Source organism: Notothenia rossii, assembly GCF_949606895.1.
Source record: "Notothenia rossii genome assembly, chromosome: 10".
Lineage (NCBI taxonomy): Eukaryota > Metazoa > Chordata > Actinopteri > Perciformes > Nototheniidae > Notothenia > Notothenia rossii.
The window spans coordinates 11,822,614-11,848,191 of record NC_136908.1 but is presented as its reverse complement, the minus strand read 5'-3'; the positions used below and the strand labels follow the sequence as shown (position 1 = coordinate 11,848,191).

General features: G+C 40.3%; 1 protein-coding gene across 1 annotated transcript in view; it reads right to left on the bottom strand.

Moving 5' to 3' along the window:
- The window catches only part of calcr (calcitonin receptor), a 53,143-nt gene that overhangs the window by 2,658 nt on the left and 24,907 nt on the right, over window positions 1-25,578 (bottom strand). Inside the window, exons 2-21 of the mRNA XM_079654698.1 lie at window positions 25,507-25,574; window positions 22,571-22,718; window positions 22,192-22,293; window positions 20,368-20,453; window positions 20,107-20,266; window positions 19,914-20,024; window positions 19,684-19,790; window positions 19,084-19,156; window positions 18,855-18,965; window positions 18,490-18,602; window positions 17,837-17,999; window positions 17,647-17,757; window positions 17,326-17,438; window positions 15,601-15,692; window positions 12,914-13,040; window positions 8,277-8,430; window positions 5,748-5,808; window positions 5,505-5,571; window positions 3,752-3,970; window positions 3,184-3,225 (exon numbers count right to left, since the gene is read on the bottom strand). Coding sequence (XP_079510824.1) covers window positions 3,184-3,225; window positions 3,752-3,970; window positions 5,505-5,571; window positions 5,748-5,808; window positions 8,277-8,430; window positions 12,914-13,040; window positions 15,601-15,692; window positions 17,326-17,438; window positions 17,647-17,757; window positions 17,837-17,999; window positions 18,490-18,602; window positions 18,855-18,965; window positions 19,084-19,156; window positions 19,684-19,790; window positions 19,914-20,024; window positions 20,107-20,266; window positions 20,368-20,453; window positions 22,192-22,293; window positions 22,571-22,718; window positions 25,507-25,551 — 2,205 coding nt within the window. The 5' untranslated portion in view covers window positions 25,552-25,574. The remainder of the gene's footprint in view (window positions 1-3,183; window positions 3,226-3,751; window positions 3,971-5,504; window positions 5,572-5,747; window positions 5,809-8,276; window positions 8,431-12,913; window positions 13,041-15,600; window positions 15,693-17,325; window positions 17,439-17,646; window positions 17,758-17,836; window positions 18,000-18,489; window positions 18,603-18,854; window positions 18,966-19,083; window positions 19,157-19,683; window positions 19,791-19,913; window positions 20,025-20,106; window positions 20,267-20,367; window positions 20,454-22,191; window positions 22,294-22,570; window positions 22,719-25,506; window positions 25,575-25,578) is intronic.

Here is a 25,578-nt window from a genome sequence, read left to right as displayed (position 1 = left end):
AAGTGTTACAGTAATTAATTGCCTTTTCTCTCCTACAGCTGTCAAAGCCACAGCCATTGAAAAGTAACAAGACAAATATTTGCATTTTTATCGGCAACAAATGAACCAACAAAATGTGAGATATTTGCCTTGGCTTATTTGATTTTTCAGAAAATAAGGAAATATCTTAAAAGCAGGACACTTCTCCTTTTCTACTTCTTTATCCTGTGTAAGACAGTTACCCTTTCAGAAGAGTAGTAAACTTCAGAGAGATAACAACAAACTTAAACTCTTCACCCTGCAGATCCTAAATGCCTGAGAGGACTCGATGTTCCAGTTTTTACACTCCCTCCCTTGGTTCGCCTACCTTTGCCAATAGAGATGAACAAAAGAAAAGCAAACTCCTCTTGGCTACCTGCTGAGAATTCAGTAACTACAGAAATGCCAAAGATTACATTATTCTAATTTATGACACATGGCCTTCTTTCTCAAATCAATTTGACACACCTACGTCTATGAGCAGAAACCTTTCATAGTTTTCAGAGAGAAATGCAATAACCAGCATCTTTGTAGTGGTGACATCTTCATAACCCTAACCTGGGTTGAAATGACTTTTTATGGTAATATGCACCACTAAAGCACATTTCAAAACTGAATAGAGAAAGGCCATGAGTCCTTTTCAATCTCCTGTTCCTTTAATAAAGATTTGCATGCGTAAAACATTTTAACAAAATGATCACAAACTACAAAAAACCCAGAACAGGGGAATATTCCTCTATCCTAGGTTTGGAGAGCAAAAACATAGTGGTATATTTCTGGATAGTAGGTGTGTGTGTGTGTGTGTGTGTGTGTGTGTGTGTGTGTGTGTGTGTGTGTGTGTGTGTGTGTCTCAATTAGGACTACTAACTACTTTTTTAATCAGGGAGCTCAAGCATGTTAATTAGGGCCTGCAAGTTAGTATGTTGTTGTTGGATGGATGTGGGGCTTGTTTTAATAGTTTTTTAATGTGTTGTTTGTTTTGTTTTGTCAATAAAAAGTCATTAAATCCCAGATACACAAAATCCTAAGGGATTTTAGACAAAGTCAAGAGGTAAATCTTCATATTTGAACAGCTGTAACCACTGTATGTTCGACATTCTTGATCAACAATGAATTTACTATAAAGTTTAGTTTTGTTAATTTGTTGTTGAACAACCAATCAATTCATCACACTGTTCATATTCACTGATAAAGAACAGTGTTCAAGTTCCTAAAAGCACAAATCACACCTACCATCCTAAAGCAGAGTATTTTGGAACATTTTCCTTTGCAACGCCCACATACTGTAATTACTGTGGGTATGTTAATGATCTAATGATGTCAATTATGAAAGTAATTGTTGTAATGAGACAAAAGAGCAGCCTGGGCTTACAGCTCTGTGTAGAACGTCTTGCTTGCTGTCACAGAAACAGCATAAAAGCTGTTTGTCTCACTGACCTGGTATCACAATGAGGCCTTTGACGAAACAAGGCAGGTCTGTGCAGTTTGGCCTCTAATTCAAAGAACAGAATTGAACCGGCCCCAGAAACCCGTGTCCTGATTAAGCGAGCTGAATTGGTCATTATGCGCCTGAATAATTCAAACCCTTTCAGTCCATTGTGGTGGTTAGTGTTAGCTGACCCCACATCCCCCTGAAAGTCTACTCGTCCTTTATACAGTAAAAGCGCTCCACACCTTGTTTATACCGCATACTGTACATTGTTTACCAAGGCGCCGCTGCGGTCTGGCTGCTCAAGCACGAGCTAATAAACATGTCCTATATTCCGATCTGAACAATAGATCGCTCATATTTTTCTTCTCATGCAGAAAATACCTTTAACAACCTTGTTGTTATGGATAACGGAGAATTTCACTTGTTGTTTTAACTACTGTACAAAGAAATAGTGTAAACTGTCTGTGGTATTCAGCAAGTGGAAACCAAGCCACGCCAGTGTGAAAAACTGCAGTGCCTAGAACGGCCACTTGAGGCTGCGTAGACCCCAGTGTTGAAATATCCAACTTTACAGCACAAATAAACATGTTTACAGCATGGTACTGTCTTAATAGTAGTAGTAATAGTCATGTAGTAGTAATATGCAAATGAATTAGAAAGAGAACACTAAATACTAAAAGCCTAAAAAAAAAGAGGTGTGTCCCACTTGTGTCTCTGGGTCACATGGCATGGAGCTATTAATAAAATGTGCGACTTAAAAGAACTCAAGAAAAAAGAAAAATAGAAAAACATAAAAAGGTTATAGTAAGAACAGGTGCGTCCTATTTGACTTTGGTTTGACACCAACGTGGAGGCCACTGACAAAATGTGCTTTTCTTTGAGAAGTCCTTGAGAGCTTAGAAGCATCTTTATAAAATGAACCTTTGGAGACAAAAGGTCTTAAAAAAACACCATTAACCCCAGATCTGAGTTTACTGGAAACCCAGCGAAACGTAGGGATGCTCGCAGTTCGACAGCTGCTGACAGACTTAAAAAGGCTGACAGGAGGACTTGAAAAGAGAGTCAATCTCCAGCTGGGCTTGGAAACCACACAGTCATTTATAAACTGTGTCTTACTCTTCACCTGACATGACCCTTCAGCTTTCACTGGGGCGGCACTAGATTGGTCCCAGAAGAGAAAGGCAACCCAATGCTTTATAACCTGTTGCAATTGGACTAATGACAGATGTAGCATCCATGCACAGCTACAACAACTTCACCATTCAATGCCAAAACCCAGCTTTGAAGTCTGTGTCTGGGTCACTTATCGATATGCTGACATCTGGCCTGGAAAAACAAATGTTTTGCCTGATGGAGTCTGATGTCTCGTACTTAATGTCATAAGCAATAAGCAGGTACTGCTCAAAGTAGAACAGATCGCCGTCATATGCAGGTTGACATTTATAAAAAAGCAATTGCTAAACCAAAAATATGGTGTTATTTGAGCACACATGAAACTAAATATTTTCCAGGATGAAATATTATTAAAGGTTTAACATATTGAGAATTGAAATGTATTCTAAGTATTTATGGGAGGCTTAGTTTTCTCCTGTTTTTGACCCAAGCTAAAAACACACAGCAAATGTAAACACAATTACACAAATGTCAAACCCTTTTTTTTTTACTTTCCCCTTTTTGTAGCAGCAGCTGCAGCAGCACATTGTAGGGAAAACAAACTTAATAAGAGTGCTTACCTCTCCATTGAAGAAGCAGAATATTGTTGCCACCAGTAATCCCTTCAAAGGAAACAAGTACACATAATTAGCACTGTATTGGTTTTTTAACGCAAATGTAATCAAAAAGAAAAGTCCACAGTTAAGCAATGCAGTCCTTGTCCTTGTGCAGTCCTAAGTGAATCAACTGACTGCCAACCAGGGGATTTCATGACTTGTCTTCCTGTTGTTTAATCAAGTGCCAAACTGGTAGTTAAACAAAGGTAATGGAGTGTCTAACTGGTTATTTAAACTGTAATTCAGCAGTGATTGAATCACATCGATCAAACGCAACAACGAGGCAGAAAACAGGTTTTTTATTCGTGGAAACTTTCGAGCGCGCCAAACGTCTAAATCTCGCGTCTGACAGGACCCGGAGGTGGGCTGCGTTCAGGAACATTTCTGCTCGCATACTGATGCTGATATGTTTCTTTCCTGTATTATTTATTGGATTATTTCCAGATGAGCAAAATACCTCAATCCACAAGGGCAGTGAAGCAGATTTATATTAGCTTTTCCCATTTTTCTTTCAGATTATTGCAGTATTTACCTGATAGTGCATGAGTATGTGCATGATGTACTCGTAGACCTCCCCAGCCAGGCGGTTCTCCGGCCTCCAGGGGAAAATGACAAACTGTATTCCCAGCAGGGGCACCAGGATCAGGGTGGCTCTCACGGCCTTCATGTACATGTTGGACTCCGCCCGGTGGGTGTCTCTCAACTTGGTCACCAGCACTCTTATAATATTTAGTAAGAAGAAGAGATTCACCTGCAAAGAAGTATCCAAATCATGAAAAACTTAAATATCAGCCATGTGTTTTAATCTTTTATGATTTAAAGGTCCCATATTATACTGTTTTCATCAATAGGCCTGTATAGATCTCAGTTATATACAAAACATGTCTCTGAAGTGTTTGGCTCCAAAGACCAAACAGATCATTGTAGCATCCCATAACCCCCTCTGTTTCAGCTCTGTTTCAAAAGTGCTGATTCTCTGTCTGTTACTTCAGGTGCTGCTCACACGGGAACGTTTGCGTTTAATGCACAGTATGCGTTTTCAAAAAAGTATTCCGTTCACACGTATTCGTTTCATTTGACGTGTCTGTTCACACGAGAACGCTGGAAACGCTGTAGTACATATGCCGGGACTGTAAGTGGCGCTGTACTTCCACACGAGACCGCTCGAAAGCGCTGGACACGCTGTAGTACATATGCCGGGCCTGTAACTGGCGCTGTAACTTCCGCAACAAAATACACCAAAAGCAGCGAGTATAAGAGGTGGGGAGAGGTGGGACTATCGTTATTTTTTCAGGATGATCGTATAGAGGCCATTACACAGACTCGTTTGACCCCCAGAGCGTTTCGTTTGCAAATCTATTCACCTTGGGACCCGTTATCGTTTGTGGGGTCCGTTTCTATCGTTTTGTTACGGCCTCGTGTAAATGAAAGGGCTATACGCAAGAGAAACTATGCGGATCCAACCCGTTTTGTTCTCGTGTAAACGGGGTCTTAGATGAAAATAAGGAGCCACTCCCCACGCACCTCTGAGAGATATTTGCTAAAAAGAACTCAATGGTGCTCTAGGAGGAGATTCAGGTGGTGTTTACAGGATAACGCAAACGGTTGTATCCCCAACTTTTCTCTTTCGTTTAGCCCGTTCGTTCACACGAGGCCGTAACGGAAACGCGGAAACGGACCCCGCAAACGATAACGGGTCCCGCGGTGGATAGATCTGCGATGAGCCACAGCCCCACCTCTGCTGCTCACTGCTGTAGCATGGTCAGTAGTAACCCTAACCCTAACCCTAACCCCTAACCCTAACCCTAACCCTAACCCTAACCCATCTGTAGCATGGTTAGTGCAAAATCTACAGCTCCTCTACCACAACCATCAGCAACAAGTGGAATTACATGAACTACATGTTGCTAAATCCACCGCGGGGCATAAACAGAAGGGCAACCATGGAAACCATGCTCGGGGGTCTTCTTCGCTGCTTTTGGTGTATTTTGTGGCGGAAGTTAGTACGACACTTACAGGCCCGGCATATGATCAGCTCATTTTCAGACAGGTTTTTATATAAATGGATCAGGTCAAAAAGTGAGCGAATCTTTTTTCCTGAAACTTTCAGAATCTCTCTACACATATGAGACACATGTTTATTTATAAAAGACATGAACAAGTGAATTTTGCATAATAGGTGACCTTTAACAACTGAACATCCTAGAAAAATAACAAACTAATACTCATATTGCTCACTCTGTGAACTGTGATATTGTGTGTAAACAGCAGATTATCAGACTTACGAGAAGCGCTGCCACGATAGGACCATGGACGGCGTAGAGCAGATGGGTTTCCACACTCATCCAACAGCTAGAAGGAAAAACACATCCGTCAGTGCTGTCTGCGACCCAAAATACACATGCACACACACATACAAAAACATGCACGTGTGAGGATCTGCACGCTCCCGAATCTCCGCCGCACACGGACGAGCACGTATGTAAACATCTCCTGTTTATTTGCAGAAGTCTTGGAACATTACTCACTTGTCGTCAAAATACTTTTTCCTCGCCACGGCGTGGATGGATGCAGGCACTAGAGGAAAGCCTTGGACGGGAGAAAGATGGCAGCCATATGAGGTCTTGAGTGACTTTAGGGAAATTCATTTGTCATTTTTGCGACAGTAAAAACGAAATGGGGTTAGCTTGTTTTTCCTCAATACATAAATCAGTCTCTCACAGATATCATTGTATAAATGATCGGAAAGGCTGAAAGACAGTGAATTACTCCAACAGGAAAAACAATGCCACATGGTTAATTCCATGTTACAGTGTTGTGTAATAAGGGGCTCAGAGTAGCTTTTAATATTTCTGGATATAAACTCATGAAAACATGTGCAGCTATTTTCAGGCTCCATTGAGGTTCTGCGGCGTATCGGCCACAGATGGACCTGACTGACTATCCGCCTAACACAAACTCACACGCACTCTCTCAAGGTTATCCTTTTATTTTTAATGATGACCATCCTTTTAGTTCCATCGCCAACTTTTGACAGACTGCACACATTATTTCTGTTTGGAACAAGGTGAACAACAGGACAGCACTAAGCAACAGGAGGGCTAATAAAGCTGTCAGCCTACCAAGGTTGAAAGACTGTAGGACAGGGGTGGCCAACCAGTCAGAGGTTAAGAGCCACTTTTTTTCTATGTTACTGCAAAGAGCCACATCAAACACACAGTCACTGATACCGCTTGTTTCAGTTTTTTATTTTCTGGAGACAAGATTTCAACCACCTCAATGATGCATTTTTGTGGCATTGGGATATATATTTTTTAAATCCTCTGGAGCAGAGAGAGGAGCTGTGGATTATTGTTATTGATTAATGCATCAGTGTTTCTTAGGGTCAAAAACACTAAACTTACAACTTAAAATGAAAGCGTTTAGTTTATTTAATAAAAGAGCACATGTTCAATGTGAAAAGTGACAGTAGTTATAGATTATTTGCAATTTGGTGCTATATATATATTTAAAACATTTTTTTTATATACAGGCTATATATTTTTTAAACACCTTGAATTTCAGGGGGGGCGCGGAGGTCTGTTGGCGCCCCTCCAAGAAAATGGTAGGGGAAACACTGGATAGTGTTTCATCAACGATAGGTTTTCCCCCCCTCAAAGGTGATTGGTTCTCTGCATCCAGGTACTCTTTTGATTGGCTCTTGGGCCACATCAAAATTAGACGCGCTGTCATCCTCTCATACTGACACCTGACACCACACATACACACTTTTCTTTTTTGTCAACAAGCCGAGGCGCAGCGGCAGTTGCACTCCCACTTGCAGCCATGCTTCTCGTTTTCTCACATGCTCTGTTAGCTAGCGCGTGCACAAGAGAGGGGAGGCACTTGAGCGTGCTTGAGAGGGGCGGGACTGCAGGCACGGCTGCAGTGCAGGGATTGGAAGCAGAGCGCTGAACACACACGGCTCTTAAGGCCAAGATACACCGGCCCGAAATCGGCAGTAAATGGGAGTCGGGCCGAAGATGAGTGTGGGCACGCCCTATTCGGAGTGGTGTGCGCCGCACCGTCGGGTCTATTCTGCCGACCTGACGCCTTTTCTTGCCGATTCAACATGTTGAATCAACATGTTGAATCGGCGTCAGGAACACCACCGGAAGTCGGACAAAGGGATAACACTGATTGGCTGTTCAGCTAGCGAATCAGTGCATGAGAAGCGTTAACGGAAGTGAGGGAGGTAAACAAATGATTTAAAATGGAAGATGGAACACACACGGACGGCTATTTCACCTCATTGGTTTATAGAGCTCCTGTTCGTTCATGTTTTCAATGGACGAGAGTGAAAATGGAAAGAAAAACGCTATTTCTTGTTTGTTTATATCACGGAGTCTGTTCTTCTTCTCTGTCTTCCGGTTGTTCCGGTTGTTGCCTCTTTTGAATGATGAATACACACTACCGCCGCCTGCTGGTAAGGAGAGTTATTGCCACTCACGCATACGCAGTTCATACGTGCTCGGCTCGGATTTGCGGTGTGTTCCAGTGCGCGAAGTCGGCAAATACGCAGGAGAGTCCGGCGACGCAACAGTCGGTGTCGGCGTCGGCGACTTCTCAGGTGACTGGCCGGTGTATCTGGGCCTTTAATAAAACGGCGCATTCTAACTGGAGTACTTTCCCCCGTCATTCTTAAAGTACCGATACTAATGAAACGGAGGAATCGTAACGTTTTTAACGGCAGGGTATCGCGGTATACTTTTCAAGTATCGGTACACCGTGCAACACTAGTCAGGAGTCAGTGTCTCTCCCCCCAAATTCACACATATACAACTCGATATGAACTAAAGAGCCGCATGAAACTAGGCAAAGAGCCGCATGCGGCTCGAGAGCCGCGGGATGGCCACCCCTGCTGTAGGAGGATCAGGTGCATACGGCTAAAATGGAGCGTATAGATTGGATTCTGTCTTTCTGATTTGTTTCATTGACATGTTAGGAAAGCATGAGAAAAATATGTGTCGTATAAAACAACTAGAAAAAACAGACTTTTGATCAAATGTTAGACTCACCCCAGCCGAGCAGGTAGTACCAGTGCAGATGCTGCTCCTCTGCAAACACAGCCACCACGATGAGAGTGTGCAGGTAGATGCCTTCACAAAGCATCCAGAAATAATTGCAGCCCAGCATGTACATGTGGAAGAAGTGCAGCACCTTACAGCCAACCTGCAGAGAGAGCCCAAACAGGGAAGCATGTTAGTTGTTTTTGTATTTGCTTAAAAAAAAGGTTGATTTACACTGCTGACGTCTTCTCAGCGGGACACAGAAACATCTAAGAGGATCCATCCATCCATCTTCTCCCACTTATCCGTGGTCGGGTCGCGGAGGTAGCAGTTCCAGCAGAGAGCCCCAAACTTTCTTTTCCCTGGCCACATCAACCAGCTCTGACTGGGGGATCCCAAGGCGCTCCCAGGCCAGCGAAGATATATAATCCCTCCACCTGGTTCTAGGTCTACCACTTGGTCTCTTCCCAGCTGGACGCGCCTGGAACACCTCCCTAGGGAGGCGCCCAGGTGGCATCCTAACTAGGTGCCCGAACCACCTCAACTGGCTCCTTTCGACGCGAAGGTGGAGCGGTTCAACTCCAAGTCCCTCCCGGATGACTGAACTTCTCAACTTATCCCTAAGTGAGACACCAGCCACCCTGCGGAGAAAACCCATCTCGGCCGCTTGTATCTAAGAGGATGTTTTGCAGAAATGTGCATGCGGCACCCATGGCACAAAATCATTACCCTCTGCAGACAGAGATGATGTTTATTCATTTACCCCCCCTGGAGGTGAGCATAGATGGAAATGTACTTTGTATTTGGAGTGCTATTTGATTGTGTTGTCTCACTTTGCAAAAGGAAGTGAGACATGTTCAGCAAAGACATAGTAGTTACTTATAAAGCACTATGCACATTTCTTCAAAGTGCACAGTGCAAACATTTTTGCGCTATTCTTTTGATTGAATAATAATAATTATTGCTATTTCTATAAATACCAAGATATCTGTGGGTGTGCCTTAAGCTGTACTTGTGCAAATGAACCTAACTGTACTCATGTCTATTCAAAAAGTCCAAACTTTTCTAGCAAGTTCTGCGTGTGTACCTCTAGGAAACTTTTAGACTTATAGTTGCAATTCTTAGGAGATTTGTTAAGGAGACATATATTTGGACTGCTCAAATGTTGGCGGCTGCTCGCTCATCTCTTCTCAGATGGCTTCCCCATTTTGGATCATGTGGCTCCAATAAAAGCCAAGATGGCTGCAAGTGGTAATCTAAATCAAACAGCTACCTACAAAGTTGTGCTATGTTACAGATTTCTCATATGTCGCGGTTTGTTTCTCCTTTCAAAACAGAAACAAATACTATACTTTAAATCCACTTTAACATGTGGCACATACTGCTACTACTGCTACTACACCAAAAGAGACCGTCTCCACAGTGCCATTTCATTCATTTCTTATGGGATCACATTATTGGCAGCCAAAATGTATCAATATATTTGTGTTTTCTTCTACAATATTTGTTTTGTGTTTGAAATGAAGATTCATAACAAAGTAATCTCAATATACTGTATATTTAAATTAAAAGCTCATAATGGTGACTGTACTGGGAGAATAGTGGTTTCATTCATTATGCGCCTTACTACTGTAATTCAATACAAAACAAATCAAATTTAGGGACTTTTTGTTCTTCTGACTAATCAATTCTGCTTTCTGATATGTTTTTAAGTTTATTTAAATTAGGTTGTCTGTGTCTATAGTTATCTTTTGAGTGACTTAAGTATCATGTAATCTTGAATAATAGCTTTCTGAAAAAAAACCAGTACAATTTGTTTTCCCTGAAATACAAACTGCCTATGGAGAAGAAAGACAGAAGAAACCTTTGAACAATAACATAACAAACAAAAAACAGCAAATCAGGTTCTCAAGATCGTTGTGGTGTGTTTAAAGAGCATGCGTGCAGCCACAGTATAACTCAACGGTGCTGGCTTTGCTTTTAACGTCTGCTCTCGGGGGTCTTATTCAAAATACACAACAATCATTCACTCCTAAACCTTTAGCCATATGTCTCTCCCTCACTTTCCTACGTTTCCCTTTCCACTCGAGGAACTTTGGCTATAGCAGACATCTCGTATGCTGAACTCACTTGTCCTTTACTCACAACTGTTTTGCATTACAGCTAAAGGTATGTCTAAAGTTACCGGCAATGTTCTGGTTTACAAATCAAGCAGCTATACATCATGTAGATGTTTCTCTTGTTTTCAGGCTCCTCCCTGGTTTGACATAAGCTTTGGGGATTCACTCCCCCACACTGCTGGCAGGCTACACCAGACTCTGTATCGCCACGCTATAGAGAATTAAAAGAGCTTGTACTCGCTGTGAGAGCAAATCTCCACCACAATCCACCTTTCCTAAATCGCCAGCGCAGAGAACAGAGGCTCATCATTCTTATATTGGCAGCTGAAAATTCCGAATTGTTTCCCAAAAGACATGCATGAAGCCTAACTAATGGTGCTTGAGATTTATTTTTTCTCCATCCTCTTGAGAAGCGGCGCCACGGTGACCATTTTTGTTCTGACATGCTGCAGCGAGTTAGCACAACTTGACAGTTCTAAGTCGGAAAGTAGCAGGTTCGACACAAGGCTTCTTGACAAATAGCGAGTGGAGCTTTGAAAGCAATCCATCGCACAAAAATACACATTTTTTGACATTGATAATAATGGCTCTCATGCCTGGCTGCTCCTTGGATACTGTTGGAGATAGGATGTGAATAAAAGACGGCGGTCAGGATGAGCCAGACAGATTTGGTGAATGAATGAAAAAGGAGCAGCAGCAGGACAGAAAATAAAACCCAAACCAGGCTCAGGCCTCCGCTGACTCCGCCGTTGTTTCGGATACTTTGTCGGGCCAGATACGCTCAAGCTGAAAACTGACTAGGATCTGATGGGGTAGTATGAACGGTGAGCCAACTGCTACAATCCTGTTAGCTATTTCTGCATGTGGTAAATTCTATTCTGTTCTACATAAAAGGTAAGATATGATCCTTTTTTGGGCTTGTAAAAACCCTCCGATAACAACCGTTAAGAAAAAAGCAATCACAGAGTTTGCAGGTTTTCCTTATTTATATTTCCAAAAGGAGTGTTTCTTGAAAAGTAACACATGAATTTATGTCCCAGGCCTGATAGTGAGGCATTCCAACAAGACAGATTTATCATTTCTACCAACGCAGACCTCGGGGTCCAAAGAATTCACATAATGCATTCAGTGTGGCTCCAAAACTCTGGGTAGGAGTATGTGGAAGAGAGCAAAAACCCATAATACTGCCAAGATGCGGCACAGTGAGCACTAATTAGGATGTACTTAAAAGTCTCACTACAAATGTTTAAATATTTAAAATATAGAGCAATCTATTTGAATGTAGCTTTCTTGATCCCCTGGCCCTGCATAATATACATTTTTAAAAGTTCATGGAAATTCTTCTTTGAATTTTTATATGGTTTAGCATAAATTGTGAATGCATTTGAATCGCATTTCAAGACAGTGGAACTAATCCTCCTCCATAAATCAAATTCTGCTAACTGGTATTTCCTTTTTTTTGTAATGCTAGCATTTGGCTCTTTAGGTGAACATTCACCACTTCGTCCAGATTGACAAATATTGCACAATAGATATTGGCTGCAATAAAATATGCAAGTGGTTCATAGATTTATAAATCATTCACCAGCTTAAAAAACAATGTAATCATTGGCTGCTTTATTTTGAAAATGTGCTAGCCGTTTTGCCGGTGGACATAATTATTGTCATATTTTTGGTGTTCCAATAAGTTCACCTGTGGTGCCATTATCAGATACAATATTTTGGTTAATGACTGAAGAGCCTTCGTTAAAAACCAATGACATTCCCATTAGCTTCAGCTGTAAATTGCTATGTGCTTAATTAGCTAATGTTCGCATGTTATCATCAGGTTATCATGCTTAACTTAAAGGTCCCATGTCATGCTTTTCCAGTTATTACCCGTCCCCTTGTGTGTTATGAAGGTTTTTATGCATGTAAACGGTCTGCAGAGTCACACACCCTCAGATTACACCCTGTAGCGAGAAAAATACAGAAAAGACCGCGCTGGGGGGGTGGGGGGGGGGGGGGGGGGGGGGGGTGTGTGCTTGTGGCGAAACTGTGGCGCGCTTACACTGTAGGTGCTCCAAAAAGCCGTTTAGGACAGAGTGAATACACATACTATACAGAGATGCTGTATGAGAAACCAATGTGAGTTCTCAACAATAGACAACAACCTCAACAATAGAATTAATAATATGATCAGTAGAAATGGTCATGACATGGGACCTTTAAACAAATAATGTATTAAATAACTGTTAAACTAGTGAGATTCCCTTTGATGAGATAAGATCCAACTTTATTTGGCTTTTGTTAAAACTAACACATTTTAGCATAGCAACATGCTAAGCTAAGGTGGTGTGGCCTGCAAAGTAAACAAACCTGTTAGCATTGATGTTGTAAACATGTTAGCATGTATCTAGTCTGACAGATACATTGTGTTAGTTTCCAACCATGGATGTATAATAAGAGTTCCAACCCCACTTTGGATATATCGAAGTTCTTAAAGTAAGATTAGTGGTTGTCCTGGTGGTGAAAGAGGCTACTCACCGGGTTTCTGGCAACAACTTCAGGATTATTGACCACAGCTACGAGGGAGATGATGGTGAGGGCTGAATTGAACACATAGGAGCAGAAGAGGTTCTTATGCAGGGTGATCCTTTGGCAGCTCAGGCTCCTGTGTGAAAAGAAACAATTTATTTTGAAGCCTAACATACCATTAAATGATGAGGTAATCTTAAGAAATAGCATCTTCAAATATGGAAAACAATCCTTTCTGACACTGACAAAACACTTGCTACAAATGTTACCGTAACCAGGAGGAAAAGTGATCAGCAGGCTAATAGGCTAATGATTTAATGAGGTTTTAATATGTTGCTACAGTCTGTTATATAATTGGGATCTTTCATTTCAGAAGTCTTTGTGGTTGGTATCATAAATCCCTGATTATAATGAATTGGATTGCCTCTAAATGCTCTGTACTGTACAAGCTATAAACACAGTTAAATAATGTATAATGGATCCCGAGGGTAGTCCTCATTACCTTTGCTGGCCACATAATGAAATGCTTGAAAGGCAAAGTGAAATATCTATTCTAATGAAAATCATTACAATTAATTTCTATCCAGTAGGTTTATTGTGTGTAATGGTTTATTTAAGGCCATTCAATGAACTGCAGGTCAGAGGGTGTTTAAAGCTGAATGAAACCATACACCAAATATATTTGTGTAGAATATAGCCTCCTATAAAAATGTCCTCCACAGTTTAAGAAGTCATATCCTTTTATTGGCCATGGAGAATTTTATCTTTGTTGAGCCATAAAAACCCCAGAGACTCGTGAAAAACAAGAAGAGCAGCGCATTCTCTCAAGCCAGGATCAAACCGAATACACAAAAACACATTTTCACCGTCTCACTCTGCAGAGACAGCTGCTATCTCCGACACAAAAAACAGTCTAACTGTGGCTACAGGCATAAAAAGAAATGCAGAAGCTGTTGAATGCTTGTATACAAGTGGTTTTTATCTAGAAAGGGATGTCAAAACACGGGCTGAATTCTAATGGCAGCGCTTTTTTGCACCGTCACAGATCAACATCTTCGGGGATGGCTGTTTAACTACGTAGGTTTTTCCCCAGCAAGCTTGAATATTTTTATCTGGGAATCCAGACAGTGTTGATGTAAAGTTGTAAATAACAGCGTAGTGCAGCTGTACACCATTGCATACCACTGTAAGCTTCACATCTGGGTCTAATACAACATTAAGCCTCCAATATTTAAAGTGTTTTGGCTATAAATAGTGTGAGACTTGGTTAAAGATAAAGTCATTTCAAAGCCAACATCTCTGTTACTCCGTTGAGTTATTAATTGGTCGGCACTTAGATCTTGATGAGTTGTGAATGTCCCGTCGTATTTTTGTGTAGCTGAGTTAAGAGTTTGACTCTTAGAGGGTCATGCGGTTTTGCAACAATGCACCTGCCCTAAACATGGCCGCTAGATTTACGAGTGTGTATTAAACTGTAGCACAGTGAGGGTCTCTTAAAAGATCGGTCCTGGATAACAGCTGCCTTTACAATTGCAGAATTCATGAACAACAGGGCCAACGAAGAAACGTTTCCAAATATTGTTACAGAACATAAAACTAATTTTCTGCGTATTCAGGTTTCTTCACAGTTATCCGTAGCTATAAACCTTTCTGCATCGTTACACATGCTTATTAAGCTCATTCCTTCCTAAAGATAAATTATAAAGTTTTAACAATGTCTGCTAACTCTTTCCTCAGGCTTCATCAACTCCAAATGAATATTCACATACATTAACTAAATATAATACCTTCCTTTGCTATACGCGCTTTGAACTCTTCCTTAAGTGAATTTCAATTGCAGTATCTCCTTTAATTGTGCACTTTTCCCCCTCTGGGATTAAGCAGTTCATCGGGATGAACAACCCCAATGAGCAATGCACTCGGGTGCACATGTTTGTAATAAAATCACACCGCCGACACATTCAACGGACTTCACAGCTCTCCAGTTTTAAATCCTTAATATCCATGAAATAAATGTGCAGCACAAGGAATCCAAGTTGGCATGAAATTAACACCAGTTAAATTGCGTATAAATTACAATCAGTGAAGCAGTAGGAGTATTTTCAGGTCAATAGTTTGCATTGGCAGCAGCTGAGAAAGTAATACTTTTCTAATTAGTCTTCAGTTTTAATTTAAAACTGCACTAATTTATTTTTAACAGTTTTAGATCTTACAATCTTTTAGATGTTACTTGCCTCAGGGCATCTCAACGAGGGAATAAACAATCAGCCCTTTTGATTATATGACAAAATGTGACATCAAAACTCATTAACACTGACAGATCTTCTTTGTGGCTCTTGGGCAAGTTTTACAAAAAAAAAACTGCTGTTGCGGACAAAAGCATAAAAGGAGATTTCACTGACTGCACATAAGATTGAGACTAAATGACTGACCATGGTGAGTGATGAAATGGTTGGATGAGACTGGTCGTAAAATCTGAACACCATCTGTGTGTCTGTCTGGTCCTTTGATTATAGTGACTGTGCTGACTCAACCTTTAAGAGCAAAGCCACCATCTATTAATCAGCCAATGATGAAAACAAATGGTAACATGTAATGTAATCAGCTTTCAATCTCAGCAAAACCATCCTGAATTCACATCACGATATGCATCATCAGACCAGAAATGACAGCTGAATAATAATTGAACTGATCACCTGAAGTAGAAGAAGATGGACAGAGAGATGAGCAGGGAGGCTATGGAGAGAGCGTGACCCACAATTGCCATGTAGAACAGGATGTACGCTGACTGTAAAATAAGAGAAAAGACAAGTTAGAGAAACTGTGAAGCATTTCTATTGGAGAAAAATAAGATTTGCAGAAGAAATATGAAGTTTTTGAAGTGTCACATGGTGTTTTCTTTTGTGCCTATGGAAGACCCAAATCAAATAAAAAAGCATAAATAATGTGTATTTTTACACAAAAATCGACATCTTTGTTTTGTTCTTCAGAGAAAAGTGTTAAGAGTGCTGCAAGGAATTCAACTATAACGCTGTGCTCACATCTCAGTTCATGGTGTGGCCCTTGCTCGTGAAAAAAGGAATTAAGAGTTTAAGTTGGCATCGACTCAGTCTTATCAGAAAATCGTGCACGGTTTATTTTTGCCTTATATGTCTTTGGGGTTTTAGTGCTGAGGCTGTTTGTTTAAGAGGTTTCCTAAAGCTGCGAGGCTGAGGCAGCAAAGCTCGGGTTTCTGTGGCAACAGATGGAGCGGCTGATCTGTGTTTCTGATCGATCAGCAGACTTTGAGTCTTTCTCCCAGGTTTGCCAGGACAGCTGCAAATACCACTGCCTGGATGGAGACACGGTTTCCTGCAGTTCTTTTGTTTTTCGTTGTTGTTTTTTGCAATCGTTTTCTCTTTTGCTGATGGGATAGCAGGGCGGAGTTTTGGCGGAGCTGGCAAACTTGTTGTCAATAAGATGCCAAATCAACAGAATAAAATATGGAAACGTTTCCAAAAAGGAAAATGTAAACTTGCAAAAGTGAAATTTGGCACAGTGTGCTTTTTCCATTCAAACTTGTAGAGAAATACTTTACATTATATCAAAATATCAAAAAATATGGTAACACCAAATCACCTTCACTGATTATTAAATCTGATTTTAATTAATAATTGTAATGATCCATCTTATATTATAAATAGTGGTTATTTGTGCACAATTGATAGAAATGTGTCTTAACTGTAAATGTAACATGAATTACAGCATTTATAATACACATTAAACATTAATACATGTATTTTAATTGTTTGTAAAGTCAGTAAAAGTATAATAATTTTATCAATTAAAATCGCTTTTAACAAACACATTAAACTAACCTCCTACAACAGTATGGTTTGACCATGTTCTGTAATCACCTGCCATAAGATATAGGAGGTCAATACTGACTAAATTGTACAAGTATTCTGTAAAATGAATTGCAGTGTTGATCAAAAGACATGTGGGTAACACATAAAGTTGATGATGTCTCTTGCAGCACAACACTGGCGTACGCTGTGTGGTTTCCTGATCTGGTTTCCATGTGGGAAACGTTGTTACTGGCTTAGTACAGCAGCCTGGTGATAAGAGGGTTGTTAATAATGCTAATTTGTAATTAGAATCCTCTGTTTTATGACTATAAAGCCTGAAGGACGGAGGGCCTGCATGTAACTTGTCATCTCTAAATATTTCTGTGGAGCTTAGTACAGGAGAGTAATGTCTTTTGGAAATAGAAAGCCTGTTAATATTGGTCTCTGCAGCAATATTTATGGGCAACTACGTCAGACTATATATCATCTGCCCACGCTCCAAATACCAGACGACTCCATGCAAAAGTAAAGGAAAAAGTATGCTGACCCATCACACTGTCATCCCCATCTATGATAGCATCTTAGATATATTACCTTCAACTTTGCGTTGGTGTTTTCGTTGCAGAGTGTGTAGTTGGACCAAGTCCTGTTGGTATCCGGGTGGCGGAACCACTGCCCGTCCTCCCCACAGTATTTAGTGGCCTTTTCTGTAAGTAACAATTAAGGAATTAATGCATATTCTCCAAATGTCTTCACAGTGTCCATATATTCAGGTTCTGTCAGCCTTGGTGAATAATTCATCGTCTTAGCAATTCATATTTAGTACTTCTTGAAAAACAGTCAACAGTGTCAGAGGTGAATCCCTCACGCTTCAGAGGACCTTTAAATCAGCGTCTCTGGAGTCGTGCGGCTCACCTGTCGGGTCAAAGTCCACGAAATAATTGGGGCAGTTCTGCGAGGCGTATGTTGCCACTGGACTGTCGCCCCAGCACAGCCAGCCGTCCCAGTTACGACTGCAGTGCTGCGCTGTGACAGCAACAAAGAGAGTGAGACGACCACAGAGGTTACAGATGGCCTGACGAGTCCCAGTAGATCATACCTCTACCTGATTTGTTATAAGGTGCATCTCGACGCATTCTCTCGATGCAGTTGTACTGGCTGTCGAGGATCTTCTTTCTCACAACTTCCTGTTCCTCTGGGTTAACCATGGGGCCGACTGTGGCCTCTTCAGCAGTCAGTACCTCAGTTTCCCCTGAGAGTGCGGCTGCCTTTTAGACAGACACACAAACACAAAGTCAATATCAATCAGGACCGAACAGTGGCTATGGGAAAGAAAACATGACAGACGATTAAAGAAAAGTTGCATTTAATTGCAAAAATATGCGTATCCCGTTTCTCTTTTGAGAAGAAAGAAAGAAATATGCCCTCAAACTCTGACGATCAATACAGAATCACATAACCAACGCAAAACTACATTCCTATTTTCTAACACCCTTACAGCCGAGCAAAACATGATTTACTATTTTGTTTCTTTTCAATCTCTAATTTATTGATAATGAAATCATATGAAGTTCCACTAAGAGAGACACAATAAATGGAATTTTTATTTTTTTGACTCTCAATCATCTTCCTTTCAGGCTATGAAATGCAGAAAAACCACAGAAGTATAAACTGAATTACTGAGAATCTCTTTGAAGAATCTGTTCGGTATGTATTGGAAGCATTGAGTAGTTATTACAGTAAATCAGGATACATTACCTTCAACCGATCCTTAGTGTTGACAGCACAGAGAGTATCATTTGCCCAAGTCTTATTGCTCTCTGGATGATGAAACCACTGGCCGTCTTCTCCACAGTACTTACTAGCCTTTTCTAAGAAGGAAAATAACGTGATAAATATACTAATGTTAAACATTTCTATACATTTCCACTTTTCTATGAATCTGAGTAGCCATAAACGTTAGTCCCATTAGATTTACTTTATAATCATCAAAGCAATTTCAGAATCAGAAATCCTTTATTTGAACTGCAGTGGACAAATGAACAGTTTAAAGTCGATCTTCTTTGCAAAGAACAGGACAATGTGTTAGAAAAAGGGATGAATTATTTAGACATACTGCTCACCTGTGTGGTCAAAGTCAAACAGGTAATCGGGGCAGTTCTGCGAGGCGTATGTTCCCGCTGGAGTGTCGTCCCAACACAGCCAGCCGTCCCAGTTACGACTGCAGTGCGACCCTGAAGCATCGACAGAGAAAGCACAAAATCATCATGAAAAATGTTTCCTGGCTGCTTTTTCCCAAAATCCTGGATTTACAACCAAATAACAGTGAGACTCATTGGACAGTTTTAGTACCTGACTTGTCATAAGGTGGGTCTCGATTTATTTTCCGGAGGCATTTGTATTCGTACTCAAGCATCTTCAGTTTCTGTAAACAATAACAACATTTTTTTACAACATTGCATAATAGGACAATTTGAGAAAGGGAGATTTGGTTCCTGATGAGAAATACTCGTTTTTAGTCTAAGGTCTGGGTCAGACTTGAAATTAAACTGCAATAATGTTTCAAAGAACGCAGAGAGAGATCTTTACTGCTATCAAATTCAATCTCAGTAGGCAAAGCAAGCCAAGACAGTTGGCAAAAAACATTTCAGAAGTGGAGTTCTACCTATATTTATTTTGAGGAGGAGCAATGGCACAAGTAGCATTATGTTGTCATAACACTTCAAAACTGTGGCCCTTTGTTACAGGAGAACACTGTGCTCATCCTGTTCACTACATCTTTGGAGGCCACTCATACGATTGTCGTGCCAAATTGTTATATTCCATTATTCTGTAATTGCAGAAAAGACTACATGCCCTGAATTTGCAGAAAGAACAAGCAGCATTGAGGTTTTATGCATAATTTGAACAATAAATACACAACAGAAGTTTATTTTGTCAACAATACTTTACCCTCAGTCTCTTCTCGTGGTTGGTGGTACAGAGTGTATAGTTGGTCATGCTGGACTCAGGATGGTGGAACCACCGACCGTCCTCGGCACAGAACTTTGTTACCTTTTCTGGAAAACAAAATTACGTGATTAAATCTAATTTCTTGAATTACTGTCAACATATAATTTAAGGTGAATTTGTCTTGCCAGGGTAACAAGATAGCAACAGAGCAGCAAAGTCTCTCCGCCCACCTGTGGGGTCAAAGTCACCAAAATAATTGGGGCAGTTTTGTGAAGCGTGGGATCCTGCTGCAGTGTCCTCCCAGCACAGCCAGCCATCCCAGTTACGAGTGCAGTGCAGGCCTGAAAAACCAGCAAAAAACGTTACAGGCCATTTGTTCATAAGTTTGTCCAGCGTGAAATTAGAGTTACACTTAATAGCTACCTGATTTGTTATAAGGCGGATCTTGCTTCATTTTCTCTGAGCATTTCTTTTCATTCTTAATGATCATTTTTTCCACAACACTGCCTTTTTCTGCATTAAGCGCTGTGGACTCTGTGGTCGGCTCTCCAGGCGCATCCAATAAGAAATGGGGAACTTTCCTCTAAGAAATATGAAGATAGTTCAGTGTGATATTGAGAGCACAGAGCAGCTAAAGATAGCACCATCTCATTCTCATATTACTTAAAGCGAAGAGCAAAATACCTCCAATTTGCTCTTTGAAGCTGGTTGACAATTGGACGCAGTCTCAACCCAGTTACCAAATTCGGCACAATATTTGGTCACTTTTTCTGTAAAAAAAGAATAACATGCAATGACTTCACAATTGAATACTCCATTGATGATTCACCTAAAAGCTTTACCTTATTAAAAAGCAAATGATTGCTTCTGTTTGATGTTCATGTCCAACAGAGAACCTCTTATTTTCTTTGTTCTGTCTTTTTCTCCAGCATCAATCCAACACATAAATTGGACGCTGAATGTGATTAATGTAACATGGCACCCATCATCAAACGTTATGTCAAACAGAACAAATTCCCTCTTTTTCTGGCAAATTCTCAAATCTCGGCTCCGGCTTGAAACCACATGTAGTGTAGGTCTGAATGAGATCACATCGTCCTGACAACAGCAGCCTCAGCCTAGTCATCTCCGACAGCTCATCAACTGTTCAGCATCCTATTCCAACTGTACGTCTCTCCCAGAAGCCTCATATCAGCACCATCAGTTTTCAAATAAGCAGCCACAAGGGGACACTTAACGTCACAGGCACTTTGGGAAGATCCTTTATGAGCCTACAAAAACACTTCTCATTCACATTATCTCTCCCCATCTATCTCTCTGACTCTTACTTTTTTTTTAATCCTTCTGTTTGTTTTTTTTAAGTTTCTCTCCATGTACCCTTCAGTCCTCTTTGTCCTTTTCCTCACCCCCCTCCCCTCCATCATATTGCATCTCCTAAATCAGACATGACTGCACTGTGGATTTCTCAAACTAGACATTATTGGGCCATGCATTCCTCACAATGCAACAAATGCTCATCCCGCAGTCCCACAGTCAATTTCAATACGAATAAATCTGTTTCAATTTATTCTGATTGATAGAACACACTGGACTAATGAATTACCTTGCATCCAGTTCATAAATATAGTATTCAACCTTTCCTCTGCACCCATTGTTTAGTCTTCCTGCATTGAAGCATACAGAGCCACAGTGATTTATTTGTCAAGACTAAAAAAACCGGGAGACTTTAGTCTTGACAAATAAATCACTGTCGGAAATTCGGAGCAACATCGGAGCTAGTTTATGCTAAAAGCTAACAACAATGAGTTAGACTAAGATGCGTTCAAGCTCAAAGAATTAGGATTGGGCACATTTTAAGGTATGATGTTGTGTTCAATTGCAATCTTGTAAAATCGAACAGTTGGCAAGAAATTTGAATGAATCAGTTATTGAGAGATGTACTGAAAGTGTCGTTTGTATTACCATGTGTTATCTGAGTGAATCAATTAATTTGGATAGTTAATACTTTTATAAGGATTTAATTAAATGAAAAAAACTTCCTTTTAAAATCTATACTGTCTAACATAAATCATATCTGCTGAGGACATGATGCGGAAAATGCAATTACTTTATGCACTTTAGTCAGGGACACTTACATTATAATGCGGTTAGATTTGGTAGAAAGGAAGCAGAAATAATCTAAAGATTCTTAGAAGTAAGACAGCTTCTGCTTGGAGAGGGCATTCATTGGACATTCCCAGTCAGCTTGCAGGCTCACAGCTGAAGAACAAAAGCTTAAAATTCAGGGCTCAGCCTAAAAACTTTCTGTTGACCGGCACACATACAAAATTGAATCGTCCAAGAGTCTTCAAGCCCCATGCTGGCCATTGGAGCTCTGTTCATACAATCAGCCCCATGACCTCCATCACACAGAAGATTTGATCGTTTCCTCTGTTTCCTGCTGACATTAAAACCAAAGTTCAAGAGTCTTGTTTTCTAATGTTGCCAGAAGTGAACATCTCTTCTTACCAGTCGGGTCAAGGTGATCTGGACAGTTTTGTGTTACTGACGTCCCAGCTGGAGTCTCATCCCAGCATAAAGAGCCATCCCACATACGCCCACAGAACGTACCTTGAAAGGAAATAGAAAAAGAAGAGAAAATGCACTGAGTGGGTTATTACAAATACATATTTTCTGTCTTTTGTTGTAACATAAGTTCTCTACAGCTACAGCTTCCACTCTAAATGCTGTAAGACAAAACTCTACCCGCAACACTATCATTACCTTTAACAAGAATAACAACAGTAATCTGCTCTCATCCACCGCCTTACAACATTATTACACCTGGGATGCTCTCCTACAGGTAATCAATTTGGCCTCAAGAGGACTTAAATGATTCGGGCCTCACCGGTTCTGTTCTCTTGCTGGTCTCGGTTGGACAGTTTAAGACATTTATATTGACCCTGGCTCACCGCCTGGTCCTGTCCATCTGTCAAGCTAAGCCCAGGCCTGAGTGATGGGTCTGAGATTGACTCAGCAACTCCTGCCACCCTGCGCTGTGGAGACAACACGAGGGGTGAGAAGAAAGGGGGGGAAACATGTTTGACTTGGAAAACAGTATGCTGTGTAGATAGGGACTTGTTAGTGAGTTTGTTGTGTGTTTGCTGCTTTGATCTAAATGCATTGACTGTAAAAGCTTAAGCATAAATATTATTTTTGATGATGTTGGCTACATTTCTAAAGATTCCCAGTCTTATCAGGCTTAGACATGCACCCTTACTAAAGATAACATTAAATGAAAGAATAAGCATGTAAAGTGTTTGAAGCTTCTTCAAAGCTGTTCTGATGAGGATTTATCTACACGATGCATGTAACCAATTAAAGTGTGTTTGGAAGATCTGTTAAGAATCTGATTTCCTTCAAATTAAACTTATCTCTGCTCTATTGTTAATATTTGCATGTTGCATTAAAAAGGAAGAATCTTTGAGTGTGAAATGCTGACTTTGATAATGCTTCTCACTGAGGGATAAAAAGCCCATTTTGGTCTGACTTATCTCGCAAATCTTTTAAATGTAAGCCTCTCAGAGAACCAGGCTCATGCACTTGCATTTTCTGAATTATTGAAGGTATTTTCAGACTTTGCATGTCGGATTGTCTCCACATTTTTCCACAGTTTTGTCACATTAAAATACAAACCTTGTTCCCCTTGTGTCTTTTAGCAGGCAAATGGAATTCCCGTAAAACCAAAATAAAATTCTTACCTGTCTGAAAAAGGCTTGTAAAAAGGCAAAGCACAGATACAGTGACTTTTGTGAGAATGCCGATGTCCCATGTAGCAGTTTAGCAGCCGTACATATGATGTCACTCCAAACACTGAAGTAAATGACGTCATACATACGACCACCAGGCCACCACCAATATCAACAGATGAGAAAAGAAAGATGTACTCTAAAGACTCTTCTCACCTGTTACATTTCACGTTTCTTCTTAAATCAACATATGACAAGAGCAATCATAAGAGAAAGTACAGAAACATAAAGCAGAACAGCACAGGTATATCAGGCATACACCATTGGCAGGGATACTATTCTGGACCTCAATGTCAAGTTTGAAGCTGAACAGCAAAGGAAATTCAAACTTCACACCGACACCGAGGGATAGTGGAACAACCGTTTTTTCCAAAAGGGACATTGATTCATGATAAATACCTCACCAGTAAAAGCTTCAGCCTGTCAGAGACAAGACAAATATAATCTCTGAGATTTCCAACATCTAGAGCCATGGTGTTGAAACTTCCATTTATTACAGAAACCTCATTAAGCAAATAGGTGTGCTGTGATTTGTAAAGAGAACCGCAAGTCCATCAAAAACACATTTGGAAGTGTGATTTATTTAATTATCAACCCTTCAGCAACCCTTCATTAGGCAGATCAGTATCTTTTTTGAATTAAATAACATGGTGCCAAAGTGTGAAATATTACGTTTCTGTTAACATATTTGACTGATGATTGCAACACCCCTATTAAACCCATTGATGTAATTTCTCAAACACTCTATGCCCCGTGTTAATATGAATCAACCTTTAAAGCTCATTACATTTCGTTGGCAAGCGACTCAGATTAAGACCGCACATTTGGTGGGCACAACACATCAATTCCTACTCCAACCCTCAATACCCTGACATTACATTCTGGATTTAGGTAATGCTTAATGTACTATGTGTGGGACTGTGGCGTATTATCGCAGGAACGTCAACAACTTTCTTTGATTTGGTTATATTTGTATGAAAGGGGCGTAGCAAAAAACTATAATGTGGATTTGGCAGAGACTTTTATTTTGAAGGGTACAGATCAAACTTTCAGTGTTACGTTTTTAAATTCTCTAACTATTTCAAGATGTTTTCACTGGATCAGATACTGTATATCGGAATGTAGAATATCCTAACCTATTAAAAAATAAACAAATTGGCTATAACAAGAAGGCACATTTTAGTTTATCTTAATGTGTTAGATGCATTGTACAACCGTTAGCTTCTCCTTTTTAAAAGTATATTTTAGGGCCGCCGTTGACATCAGTTGGCAGAGGTCTAAAGTCATTGTAGCCTTCATTTTTTACATGGTTAGGTTAATCGGGAGATGTATTTGTTGAGGCATGTTTTATTGAATGTTGTCATGTGGCTTGCATGACTAAAGTGCACTGTTGTGACCATGTTGATAGTGGGGGGAATTATGCCACACTGTGCACTTTTTAATAGGCACATGGAGCATTTATGAAGCCTGTGAATGCTTCCTCTTCGGTTGCATGGAGGTTATGCGGATGCCGTTTCTGATGCCTTGCAATACATTCCTTGAAGAAAGTCCCAGAAGTACCACAGATGCACAATACAACGCAATCCAAAATGATAAACCCACTACATATTCAAAATTAGATATAAGTGCATTACAAACATTTCAATAAATGTAAATATACAAACCATCTTTAAATACAGGGAAAATGCAAATATCAGCTGTGTTTTATCTGCATAGAGCAGATATAAGAACATGCAGATATAAGAACATGCAGACACGTGCAGTCAAAAATCACATATTCTTTCTTTGGGGTCATTCAAGTTTGTAATGAACAAGCAGAGCTTTAACTATAATTAATAATTATTAATGGTAAGTGAAAATTAATCATGAGATTTTTTGCTGAGAAAGAAAACCACTAGACCTCAACATATTACATGTCCATTTAATGAAAATGGAATGCTATGTTTAAACACACGTGTGCAGCATACATAATAGGCGGGAAAATAATAGTATGTTTGACTTACAGCACTCCTTGAATGCAAAAATAAGAGCTTACCACAAGGACAAACCAAAGGATCCAAAGGGAGCCTGCTACCTTCATATCGTCCTCTCACAGGCGAGTCCCTAG